Source organism: Cimex lectularius, unplaced genomic scaffold (genome assembly GCF_000648675.2).
Source record: "Cimex lectularius strain Harlan isolate CLEC.00 unplaced genomic scaffold, Clec_2.1 scaffold460, whole genome shotgun sequence".
Classification (NCBI taxonomy): Eukaryota; Metazoa; Arthropoda; class Insecta; order Hemiptera; family Cimicidae; genus Cimex; species Cimex lectularius.
Window position 1 is genome coordinate 76 of NW_019392983.1, and position 13691 is coordinate 13766.

General features: G+C 34.4%; 1 protein-coding gene across 1 annotated transcript; it reads left to right on the forward strand.

The window, feature by feature from the left end:
* The first annotated feature begins 11183 nt into the window (after nt 1-11183).
* LOC106667669 (28S ribosomal protein S17, mitochondrial) lies at nt 11184-11887 on the forward strand. The gene has a single exon (XM_014395752.2). The coding sequence runs from the start codon at nt 11285-11287 to the stop codon at nt 11756-11758; it is 474 nt and encodes a 157-aa protein (XP_014251238.1). The 5' UTR covers nt 11184-11284; the 3' UTR covers nt 11759-11887.
* The last annotated feature ends 1804 nt before the right edge of the window (nt 11888-13691 follow it).

A 13691-nucleotide genomic window follows, 5' to 3' on the forward strand; every position in this document is an offset into this window, starting at 1 on the left:
GGAGTTGTATGCGTTGGCTGCTGAAGTGACCTAGCTGTAGACAGCACACCCCTCCCCCCGAGCACAACTTCAGTGGCTATATGGATTAGACTGAGGTCAGCCCCTAGACTGCTAACACCCGAGGTGATTCTCGAGTATGTTAGCAGTTTACTATAAATAGCAAAATCTGGAATTGCTGGTGGACTACAAGGACTTGTTTGTATGTATGGACATACATGTGCGGATTTGAGCCTATATAAATCCAAATCCAAACTAGGCATTGAGATGAAGTTCTGGGAATCAATGTGAATAGTATAGTTGGATTTTTCCCATTTCTTTAGCGTAAGATAAAATTGACCTTTGTTTGTATAACATTTTTTGAAGTTTGATGAATCAATAATTTAAAGTATAATTTTTATAAAATAAAAACTTTATCTAGCTGGGAAAACACATATTTTTTAAACTTCTAACTGTTCTAAGTGTAAATTTGTAAAAGGTAAGATAGATGTTTTATTTTCGTAACACTGATTCCATTAAAATTTGTATTTAATTTAATATAGGCAGACAGGGCTGAACCAAGCTGATTATATACATATATATGACTAAGATGACTATATTGGCTGCTGGGGAAATAATAGAATATTTATACTAACATGCTCACTAACCTGACTGCCAGCAGAGAGAGTTGAATTACACTTTGTAAACCCCTCCTGGTAAAAGAAAAAAAAATTAAGTTAAAATCAGAAATAGGTAGACAAGGTACATATCAAAAGTTGACATTATATAAATAAAATTTACCCTCTGAAGGCAACAATCCTTGCCTTTAAACAGCTACGATGAACCAGTTAACCGTGCACACTATTCAACACTCGCGGAACAACTTAACGCACTGTTTAAATAGCACTTTGTGAAAATGTAGGAAAAGATATAAAAATGGATCAACACCACCTAGAAAAAAAATAAATGTATTATTATTTATTTATTACATGCAAGCTTAATTATGATTGAATACATGCAGGGACCCTGACATTCTGAATATTCGTTCACATATTCAATATCAAAATATATATGTATATACATCGGTTCAAAAACAGTAACATATCATGATACAATACGTTAAACAAAACAAAGTTGTAATAAAGTTAGACCTAATTCACATAGCTTGTGACATAATGTGGTATACACCATACAAATGTTTACATGAGATCCATTCAGTATATGCACAAGGCTTGCTGTGTTGGAGTTGCTGCCTACAATCAACTCCTGCTAACCAAGAAAGGAAGTTCATAAATTGGGTAATTGAATAAAATATGTGAAAGGTTCTCCAAAATATTTACTACAAGTACGGGAATGGAAAACGACTTTATTTACCTCAAACGGAGTCCTGTTCAATAGGTAGGGACTAGGAAAATGAGGATTCTGTATCATTTGTGAGTAATAACTACTATAATTAGATTCTGTTAATTTAACGCGTCATTTTCTTTTAAGGAGTTCTCATACATCCGTAAAATAAATTATACCATGGGTCAGTTCATTTACATCTTGTCGGGATCACAAGTTCTATTTTTGAAAACAGTCTCTTTATCTGTGTAACCCAATTGTACTGGGTCCTGTTTGATGATGAGTAGCCAAATACCAGGAGTCTATTGTAACAAATTAGGTGTAGTCTATCTGGACTCATAGCCAGTAACTTACATAACCATCACAGGGCAGGGCTAAAAGACAAACGCTGCAATATGACTTACACCAGTTTCAATAGAAATTATATAGTTCAGGGTGGTTTTTATCAACTGAAACAAATCTGTAAAGATATTTACATCGGCCTGATCCAGTAAACCAAGATATCTTAGACCCCACACTGGAGCACAATGTAGTAAAGAGGATTGATCAATTTCATGGAAAATTTAAGACAAGATTCCCACAAATTGCTTGTTCTGATGTTGTTTTGTTCTGATGAGTATATTATTGAGGGTATTACATCATATTTTAAAAACAAAGATTACATTCTGTGTTGAGAATAATTTAAATGTAGTTTACTTATGAAATTATCTATCAGATCCCACAAAAAATGGTATTAAATGTAACAATAATTAAAAAAAGAGATGAATACGATTTATTGTACAAACATGACAATTAATTCTGGAAAATCTATGTAATTTTTTTTAAACCTTCAATGGCAATTTTTTGTCAGCTAATAAAATGGAAATTTTTAGTAGCCCATATATGTTTAGCGATCATAATTGACTATATTAATTATTCTTTTTACCTAAGGTTTTGAGTGAGATGAAAAAGTTAGTGTCACGAGCTGGATTCTAACCCATGATCTTCGGCTCAATAACCGCCTCGCTATACTAACCACTTGTGCTCGTCATGATAGCTCAAGTGGTTAGAGCAGCGGCATATTGAGCCAAAAGTCCTGGGTTCGAATCCCGCTCGTGACACTAGAGTTTTAATCTCAATAAAGACCTTAGATAAAAGGAATAATAAACTGAAATTTCTAATAGCTTTGATGTAGTAGCATGCAAAATGTACAATTGTAAATGGGGTATGCTGTGGTTGTATTTACTCGCTACAATCAATTCTGATTTTGAATCGGAAGTGCAGTCAAGTTAAAGTTAATTATTTGGAGAAGTTTTTGGAAGTTTATCAGGTTTCAAGTGTGTCTATATTTAATGTAATTAGAAATTTGTAATAATTTACAGCAAAAGTGTGAAATAAAATTCTGCGTAGTTTGACTTATGTGAGAAACCTATGCTGAACATTTATAAGAGAATAGAAATGATAAAGGTGGGGTGAGGATATTGTTTAATCCTTTATTAAAGTTAGTTCTTACTCACAGTTAATTATTTTCGATTATCCGGATTTCGAACTTAAAGCTCATCAACAGGCTGAAGGAGTTTCAACCGCGTCCCTCGACACGAATTGTAAGAGTGAAACCGTTACAGCCGATTCCCCGCCAACGAGACTTTCCAATTAGAAGCTGGGTCTTATTGCCGCTCAATTTTGAACGTGCGAAAAGCGGGAATTATAAAACAACTAAATATTATCTTAATAAATACTGTTTGACTAAATACTGATTTATTCATTTAATTTTAATTGTATTTATTAATTAATAAAAAGACAAAACTAATCACTGATTTAAAATTATTTTCTTACTGTATTTATTTATTTTGTTTTATTTATCTATTTTTTATTTGTTTCATTTATTGCTATATGTACAAAATATTCATATTCATATTTGTAATTTATTCTTATTCAATTAATTTTAATTAAATTAACCGAAAAATCAAAAAAATATTAATCCACATTTTTAATAACCAATTCACTTAAGAATAGAAAAACAGATTGCTCGTTTTGTAAAGTAACACCTTTGCTCATCTGTTCTCCATTTTAATCCAGTTGTATTCTCTTTAGCCATGGAATGACATCATCTTGAACCAGATGTTCACAATATTATTGTGAGAATGAGACATTGAGGCCATGGCTAGTGAATATCGCAGTTAGCGTTTCTGAGAGTGTGGTCTCCCAGGCTTTAGCCTGATTCTGAGAGACTGGAAGTACCTATAGGAGGCCCAGTAATGGATCTCAGTTCACTAGGGTGTTAAGGTGGGGATAGAAATACTGTCATTGCTGCAAAATGAAACCCTTTCCATAGTGCCTGCCAGATCCTAAATGAAGTACAAGATGTTTTGGCAAGGAACAAACGATTTGTAATCGTATGCCTCTTTGAGATGACCTGCACCAACAGCCCAGCACCAGCAACACAGGAGAATTTGGTGCAGCGAGCAACTAGAAGAGAACACCAAATGGAATGCTGTTTTATTTACTGATGAGTCGCATTTCTGCCTGTACAGAAATAGCAGGCACCGAAGTGTCTACCGAGAACAGGGGATGCGTACAATGCCGCAGTCCGTACTCCCTTCAGTGCACTATGAAAGAGGCGGTACAAACTGGACTCCATATTGTTGAAGGCAATCTCGCCTTAGTCCGTTATATCAAGAAATTATCAAGGAATGCTCAAACCAGGCATCTCTTTGGCAGGGGTTTTCAATTTCTGGATGGCATTGCCAGACCTCATAAAAGCAGTTAATCATCAATGATTAGAAAATTTGGGAATTTACCATCTGCTCCTTCCTCCATGGTCTCCAGACCTTAATCCCATTGAGCACATGTGGGATGCATTGCAGAGAAGGCTTTTTGATCACCACCCGCAGCTAGTTGACCTGCAAAAACTGAGTACAGCATTGCAACAACCATGGAGTGAAATTCCTTATGAAATTGATAACCTTATTAACAGTATGCCTAACAGGTGCACAGAGGTTTTAGCTAATAGAGGAAATTATACTCGGTATTAATTGTTTAAAAAAATTATTGTGTCCAATAAACAAAATAATGAAATTAAAACCTTTTATTTTGTATTTTCAAAAATTTTCCTTCAGTAAAAAACAATAATTTCTAATAAATTTTAATGCAATTTATAATAAAAATAAAATAAAAATGCTAGAGAAAGTAAATACTCCAAAATTGGCAATATCGCTAGCCATTTTTCAGCAGTTTAGTATATTTATATAAAAATCTCACAGATTTGTCAAACCAGGAGGCAGTGGGGACAGAAATAAACCAGTGCTGGAACTCTCTTTTATTTGATTGGGTGAGTCAAGATAGGTCACAAGGCCATTTATCATGCATTTAACACCATGTTTAATTTTACATTTTTTAATTTCAAATTTCTCAAATCAATCTAGTCCCCCCTTTGTATTTAAATTGAAATTGAAATGGTCCTTAAATTCAGAAAATGTTTCGATGTAGGCAAGTGTTCCTTAACTCTCATTTTAATTTCTCTGCCGCTTTGTCCTATATATTTAATGTCGCAATCATTACAATTAAGTTTATTGTGAACCTTTTTTTTATTACTTTTACTAGCAGCCTATCAATAATCATTTCTTGATATCCATTGATTTTAGTCAAGATTTTAATTGTTTGTAATTCTTTTTTACAATTAGTAGTTGTTAATGGGAGTTTCAACATACAATCAATGAGCCAAATGAATCCAGCAGCAGCTTTTGGGTTCCATGGGTGAGAAGAATCTGCTGGTATCATAGTGTCTACAGTCGGTTTTCTGTATATGTCTATTTCAATTAGGTTGTGTATTATAAGCAATTCTAAGTCTAACAAGTTTAAACAACCATGTTTATTTATTTCCAATGTAAAATTTATACTAGGGTGTAAAGAATTAATTAATTGGAAGAATTTTTTGAGATCCCTAAGGTTCCAACTGTATAAAAAAAATATCGTCTACCTAGAGTTTCCAAAAAAGGACAGATTGAATTAATTTGTTATTTGATTTGAAAATAATTTTTTCAAAGTTATCCATGAATATATCTGCACAAAGTTGGGATAATGGAGACCCCTATTGGTAACCACAAAATGGATTATTCAATTTACAAAAATTAGATAGTATGCATATATTTATGTGCTCTATTATATTATTTTTTACAAATTCTTTAATAGAAATATCCTTAATTTTTTTTTCCATAATTGTACTTAGAGTTTGTTCCTCTCTCATATATCATATTCCTCTCTTTTTTAAGTTAATGTTTTAATTTAATACACTTTTCTATGGGATCTGATAGATAATTTTGTACGTTAACAACATTTAATTTATTGTAGGCTTATAAAATTTCTTGTAATTTTCTTTTCTCAAGGTCGAATTGATCCATTTTTATATTGTTTCCTACATTTTCACAAAGTGCTATTTAAACAGTGCGTTAAGTTGTTCCGCGAGTGTTGAATAGTGTGCACGGTTAACTGGTTCATCGTAGCTGTTTAAAGGCAAGGATTGTTGCCTTCAGAGGGTAAATTTTATTTATATAATTTCAACTTTTTATACGTACCTTGTCTACCTATTTATGATTTTAACTTAATTTTTTTCCTTTTCCTAGGAGGGATTTACAACGTGTAATTCAACTCTCTCTGCTGTGGCAGTCAGGTTAGTAAGCATGATAGTATAAATATTTTATTATTTCCTCAACAGGCTATATAGTCATCATAGTCATATACATAAAAGTCATCTTGGTTCAACCCTGTCTAATTAAATACAAATTTTAATGGAATCAGTGTTACAAAAATTAAACATTTATCTTACCTATTACAAATTTACAGTTAGTTACCTTAGAACAGCTAGAAGTTTAAAAAATATGTGTTTTCCTAACTAGATAGTTTTTATTTTTTTAAAATAAAACCTTAATTTATACATACATCAAATTTAGGAAAATATTGTACAAGATCAATTTTATCCTGTGCCAAATGAGTGGGAAAAATCCAACTATACTGCTCACATTGATTCCCAGAACTTCATCTCTTGCCTAGTTTGGATTTGGATTTGGATTTATATAGACTCAAATCCACACATGTATGTACAAACATAATCATAGTCCACCGGCAATTCCCAGGGTTTCTAATCATTGATGATTAACTGCTTTTATGAAGTCTGGCAATGCCGTCCAGAAATGGAAAATCCCTGTCAAACAGATGTCTGGTTTGAGGGATGCATTCCTTGATAATTTCTTGGATATAACAGACTAAGGCGAGATTGCCTTCAACAATATGTAGTCCAGTTTGTCCTCCAGTGTAAATCCAAGCCCAGACTACGCCGCTTCCTTCATACTGCACTGAAGGGAGTACGGACTGGGGCATTGTACGCATCCCCTGTTCTCGGTAGACACTTCGGTGCCTGCTATTACTGTACAGGCAGAAATGTGACTCATCAGTAAATAAAACAGCATTCCATTTGGTGTTCTCTTCTAGGCGCTCGCTGCACCATATTCTCCTGAGTTGCTGGTGCTGGGCTGTTGGTGCAGGTCCTCTCAAAGAGGCATACGATGTGAGGCAAACAATTACAAATTGCTTGTTCCTTGCCAAAAAAAATCTTAGACTTCATTTAGGATCTGGCAGGCACTATGGAAAGGGTTTCATTTTGCAACAATGACAATATTTCTATCCCCCCTTAGCACCCTAATGCACTGAGATCCATTACCAGGCCTCCTATAGGTACTTCCAGTCTCTCAGAATCAATCTAAAGCCTGGGAGACCACACTCTCAGAAACGCCAACTGTGATATTCACTAGCCGGTGACCTCAATATCTCATTCTCACAATAATACTGTGAACATCTGGTTCAAAATGATGTTGTTCCATGGCTAAAGAGAATACAACTGGATTAAAATGGAGAACAGATGAGCAAAGGTGTTAGTTTACAAAATGAGCAATCTGTTTACTATTCTTAAGTAAATCGGTTATTAAAAATGTGGATTAAAATTTTTTTGTTTTTTCGGTTAATTTAATTAAAATTAATTGAATAAGAATAAATTATAAATATCCCTAATCATTTTTGAGCTGTTTATTTCTGCAATGAATATTTTGTACAGAGATAGTAATAAATAAAACATATAAAAAATAGAAAAATAAAACAAAATAAATAAATACAGTAAGAAAATAATTCTAAATTAGTGATTAATTTGTATGTCTTTTTAGCAATTAATACATACAATTAAAATTAAATTAATAAATCAGCATTTAGTCAAACAGTATTTATTAAGGTAATATTTAGTTGTTTTATAATTCCCGCTTTTCGCACGTTCAAAATTGAGCGGCAATAAAACCCAGCTTCTAATTGGAAAGTCTCGTTGGCGGGAAATCGGCTGTAACGGTTTCACTCTTACAATTCGTGTCGAGAGACGCGGTTGTATCTCCTTCAACCTATTGATGAGCTATAAGTACGAAATCCGCATAATCGAAAATAATTAACTGTGAGTAAGAACCAACTTTAATAAAGGATTAAACAACATCCTTTATCATTTCTATTTCTTATAAGTGTTCAGCATACACATAAGTCAAACTACACAGAATTTCATTTCCCATTTTTGCTGTAGATTATTACAAATTTCGAATTACATTAAATATAGACGCACTTGAAACCTGATAAACTTTCAAAAACTTCTCCAAATAATTAACTTTAACTTGACTAAATTCATCATCAGAATTGACTGTAGCGAGTAAATACAACCACAGCGTCAAGGCTTTTTTAAATTCTGAAATGAATCCTCTTTACAATAATACACACCCCATTTACAATTGTACATTTGGCATGCTACTACATATCAAAGCTATTAGAAATTTCAGTTTATTATTCCTTTTATGTACGGTCTTTATTGAGATTAAAACGCTAGTGTCACGAGCGGGATTCGAACCCAAGACCTTTGGCTCAATATGCCGCTGCTCTAACCACTTGAGCTATCATGACGAGCACAAGTGGTTAGTATAGCGAGGCGGTTATTGAGCCGAAGGTCATGGGTTAGAATCCTGCTCGTGACACCAACTTCTTTCATCTCAATCAAGACCTTAGGTAAAAAGAATAATTAATATAGTCAATTATGATCGCTAAACATATAGGGCTACTAAAAATTTCCATTTTATTAGCTGACGAAAAATTGCCATTGAAGGTTTAAAAAAAATTACATAGATTTTCCAGAATTAATTGTCATGTTTGTACAATAAATCGTATTCATCTCTTTTTTTAATTATTGTTACATTTAATACCATTTTTTGTGGGATCTGATAGATAATTTCATAAGTAAACTACATTTAAATTATTCTCAACACAGAATGTAATCTTTGGTTTNCCGCGAGTGTTGAATAGTGTGCACGGTTAACTGGTTCATCGTAGCTGTTTAAAGGCAAGGATTGTTGCCTTCAGAGGGTAAATTTTATTTATATAATGTCAACTTTTGATATGTACCTTGTCTACCTATTTCTGATTTTAACTTAATTTTTTTTTCTTTTACCAGGAGGGGTTTACAAAGTGTAATTCAACTCTCTCTGCTGGCAGTCAGGTTAGTGAGCATGTTAGTATAAATATTCTATTATTTCCCCAGCAGCCAATATAGTCATCTTAGTCATATATATGTATATAATCAGCTTGGTTCAGCCCTGTCTGCCTATATTAAATTAAATACAAATTTTAATGGAATCAGTGTTACGAAAATAAAACATCTATCTTACCTTTTACAAATTTACACTTAGAACAGTTAGAAGTTTAAAAAATATGTGTTTTCCCAGCTAGATAAAGTTTTTATTTTATAAAAATTATACTTTAAATTATTGATTCATCAAACTTCAAAAAATGTTATACAAACAAAGGTCAATTTTATCTTACGCTAAAGAAATGGGAAAAATCCAACTATACTATTCACATTGATTCCCAGAACTTCATCTCAATGCCTAGTTTGGATTTGGATTTATATAGGCTCAAATCCGCACATGTATGTCCATACATACAAACAAGTCCTTGTAGTCCACCAGCAATTCCAGATTTTGCTATTTATAGTAAACTGCTAACATACTCGAGAATCACCTCGGGTGTTAGCAGTCTAGGGGCTGACCTCAGTCTAATCCATATAGCCACTGAAGTTGTGCTCGGGGGGAGGGGTGTGCTGTCTACAGCTAGGTCACTTCAGCAGCCAACGCATACAACTCCCAACCTACTTGTACGCACGTACATTCATTAATTCATTTACTCCTATTTCACATATCATTCATTCAATGAGGGTACGGAGAGAATTCGATTTTCAATTCCTCCATCAATATTTACCCATATTATACAACTAACCCAATGGGGTACTCGATATTCCACCATCACTCATTCATACTAATAAATACGTTCACTCTCAGCTCAACACAAGCTAGATATACACAACTATTATTACTATATACAACCCGGCTTCCTCCAAGGAAGGGAACAGAGGACCCCCTCGCTGCCAAGCTCAAGCACAGTTCTCAAATCGGGTGGCATTCCTGCGTGCTCTCTATATGGAGCTCAATGTCTTGTTGCAAATAGTAATAATGTTAATAATAATAGCTCTTTATTGGTAGAAATACATTATTTTACAATGTATCCAACTGAAGTTTTCAAAGTGAATATGTTTTCACGGGGCTTTGGTGGCCATAAAGGTTTAGATGGCGATGTGGCACTCATCACTATAAGGTAAATGGCCCAGGTTTGAATCCAGCTGCTTCATTCAACATGAAATAATTCCAATTTTTAGTATGTTTTTTAGTGACTTGTTGTTTCGTAGTTTGTTGAAGTCATGGGGAGCGGTCAATAATGAGGTGGTTTAGAAAAACACCTTTTTTATTTTTTTTGCCGATGTTTTGACCTTTATTCGGGTCATCTTCAGGGCACCCCCACTTTTTGCCCTGAAGATGACCCAAATAAAGGTTAAAGTGTCGGGATACAAAAAAGAACCATTTGGAAAAGTTAGATTCCGTAGTTAATATGATTGGGGTGTTCAATGACATTAAGTCAATTCAAATTTTATGAAATACTACAATGAATCATCAGTGTTTAGTGGGGAAAAACGAGGTCCAAGTTTAGAGAATTAACAGTTTTATGTATACAATTGTAGTCACAGTTTGTGGTAATATTATAAAGAGAGAAGTTGGATGAGCGTAATATGATAGCTCCTTTATGTGCTAAGAGGCAAAAAGTAGCTACCCTTAATATTTGTAATTATCTTTTAGACAATCCTACATTGGTTATCTTACAACAATATTTGGTCCATTTTAAAGGATTAGAGGTAAATAAATCATTGATAAAATCTTCTAATGGTGTTTATAATTGGATTTTGGAAACAATCTCTTCTTTGTTGGTTTTCTGTAAATCTTTTTTCTAACATTCCGGTAGTTTCATTTTTAAGTTGTACCATTTTTCAGTTTAGCTGTACCACTGTATACTATGATAGTTCCATTGTTTATGAGAGTTGGGACATTTTTGTGTCCATTCATTTATCTTATTACAAGCCTTTTGAAGGATTTTGGTTGAATGGTTGATGGTCAATCCTATTGATATCACCGCTGTCATCCGCAAACGTTGCAATTTTTACTCCATCTATTTTCGGAAAATCACTGGTGTATAACAAATAAAGTAGTGGACCTAATATGCTACCTTGTGGTACACCTGCATGTATTGTTTTTAATTCTGAATATTATTCTTGTTTGACTCTAAAATGGCTGTCAGTTAGGAATTTATACATACTGCGAAAGTCAGTAGATATTGCTAATGTATGTATAATTGGGCTGTTTGTCACATATGACCCGTGACGATACCCGTTTGAGATGAGGTCACGAGGAAGGTTGGCGGATGGTATCAGCAGGTAGTTTGTTACCTTCCGCAAATGAGGTCTGGCTCTCACGTCGAACCTAATCTATATAAAGTAACTGTCGAGTGCTTTTGATTGCTTGACGTTATTATGGGGAGCAAGGCGATCGGCCTCCTTTTGGGGAAGTGCGTGCCATCGGTGAAAACCAACGCGTCCAAGATCTGCGTGACGAAGCTAGAGTTGGACGAAAATTTGCTCATGTATTTCAAGAATTTGTCTTTCTTGTATGCCGACGACCCTGGTCGAGTGTGCAAGACCGGTGATATCGTCCTCGTCGAAGAGCTGCCCCAGAAAATGTCCAAACTGGTTACGCACCGGGTGAAGAAGGTCGTCTATCCCATGGGAGACGTGACGGACCCCATCACAGGTGAGAAAGTCGTCTCGTCCACATTCAGAAAAGACATCGGAGAAATAAGCCAGCTCGTAGGTAAAAATGAGCAATCATTCGACTACGATTCGGCCCCGGCCAGGGGTTGGCAAGAAGGGAAGAAAGACTTCACAAACAAGAAAACCTACATCAAATACCACGAAGTTCCAGGCCAAGATGATCCATACGCTTTGTAGTCAACGTATTCATAAAATCGTAATGTAGTACTGTACATATGTTCAAACAGACTTTATTGTTATATTCCTAATAGTTTGTATTATTATTTTAATATAATGTTGTCTAACATTGTTTTTATTTACTTAAAACTTTGAAACTTATAGATTTTTGCAAGATTTCAAACAAACCACAGACACAATAAAAGCACTATATTGACATTATCCCATGATATACATATACACTGACAAGCAAAAAATTTCACCCACTTGTAATAGAATTTGATTTGTATATATTTTAATATATTAAACTTATATTTTAATAAATTAAAGTTTAACGTTTAATAATTGAGTCTTTGTCTAAGAAAGTATTTAAAAAAATTAATTGTTTAGAAAAATGACAAAAACAAATGGACAGATAAAATTTGTTTTAGATTTTTACATAACATTTCAATATCGCGTATTTCCTTCTCTTGCCTCAATTACATTTTAACTCACCTTGGCATACTTTCTACCAGTCTGGACATATCTCTTGCTGGAGGTTAGCCCTTTCTTCACGAAGAGTTTTTTCAAGATCATGGAGTGTATCAGGAAGTGCTCTTATTTGTCTTTTGTGGTCATCCCATAAATGTTCGATGGGGTTCCAGTTTGGAGAACGGGCTGGCCAGGCTAAGACCCTGATGTTATGTTGTGGAAGGTATGTTTCTACTATGCGAGCGATATGTGGATGGGCATTAGAACAGGATTGCCACTGATTTCATTGAGAATGGGCAATGCATGATGTTCCAAAATTTCATCCACATAGCGAGTGACCGTCAAAGACCCTCCATGAACAACAACCAACTCTATGCAACTTTCCATTGAAAAGGTTGGCTATGGGAAAAATTACAGACTTTGTACCTTTTTCACCTTCTCCACACTCTTTTACGCCCATCATAGAGCAAATCTACACTCATCTGCAAAAAGTACAGCAGACCAATGGCTGTGTTCTCAAGTAAATGCGAGCTGTGCAGTTCGGTGTTTTCAGGCCAATTCTGATCCTCTTACTAACAAGCCATCAGTCCATTCTGTTTTAATCTTTTGCAAGCAGTGTGTTCAGAAATTTGGACACCACAAACTTCTTGGAGCTGATGAATCTCTTGAACAACATAAGTTGCCAGTTTCACGAAACTCTAAAGTCAAAAAACGGTCTTCTTGTGGTTATGTTACCCTAGGGTGCCCAGAGCCAGGCCTTCTATGGATATGACGTAGTTTATTGAAAACGTCTAACGGTGTCTTGCTGTTTTGTAGGGAACTCCAATGGCAATAGCCGCAAACCTGATGGAACGTCCTTCATCAATAAGTGCCATATCACGCGCAACATCCTCAGCATTAAATGGCATTTTTATGTTTAAAAATTGAAATTAAGAAAGCAAAGATGAAATAGTTTATTGGTTCAGAATTCAAATGAGACTGAAATCATTTTTAAGTTCTGTAAAAAGAAAACATCGAAAAATCTTTTATCCTTGTTTTCAATTAAGGATTAAGGTGTTTACATCTAATTGAGATTCCCATTTTAAAACATAGCTTAAATAAATATTTATTGATAAAAACAATGAGACAAATATGAGGCAGAATTTTCTTTTATTGAGAAAATTAAAAAAAAATCAATTGGGTGGAATTTTTTGCCTGTCAATGTATTTCAAAGTATTTCTTAATTCATTTGCCTCTCTCACTAGTGCATATCAATTTTTACTGTTTTTTCCAGAGCCATATCCCCATGTAAGGTATAATGTTTGAACCACTTGCACCTGACTTCTGATTATGTAGGGCATGTGGTCAGGAAGTGAAACCAGTTGTCGAGGGTTCCAGGTTGATAGTGTATAATGCAATCTGAGGTTCAACATAAACTTTCATCATTTGTTCGTTGAATTTTTGTGACAATTGTCCTAGCAATTCCTACTCCATTGAAACTTAA

Bases quoted from the DNA above. Each gene is read 5' to 3' on its own strand.
- LOC106667669 (XM_014395752.2), top strand. From the start codon at position 11,285: ATGGGGAGCAAGGCGATCGGCCTCCTTTTGGGGAAGTGCGTGCCATCG.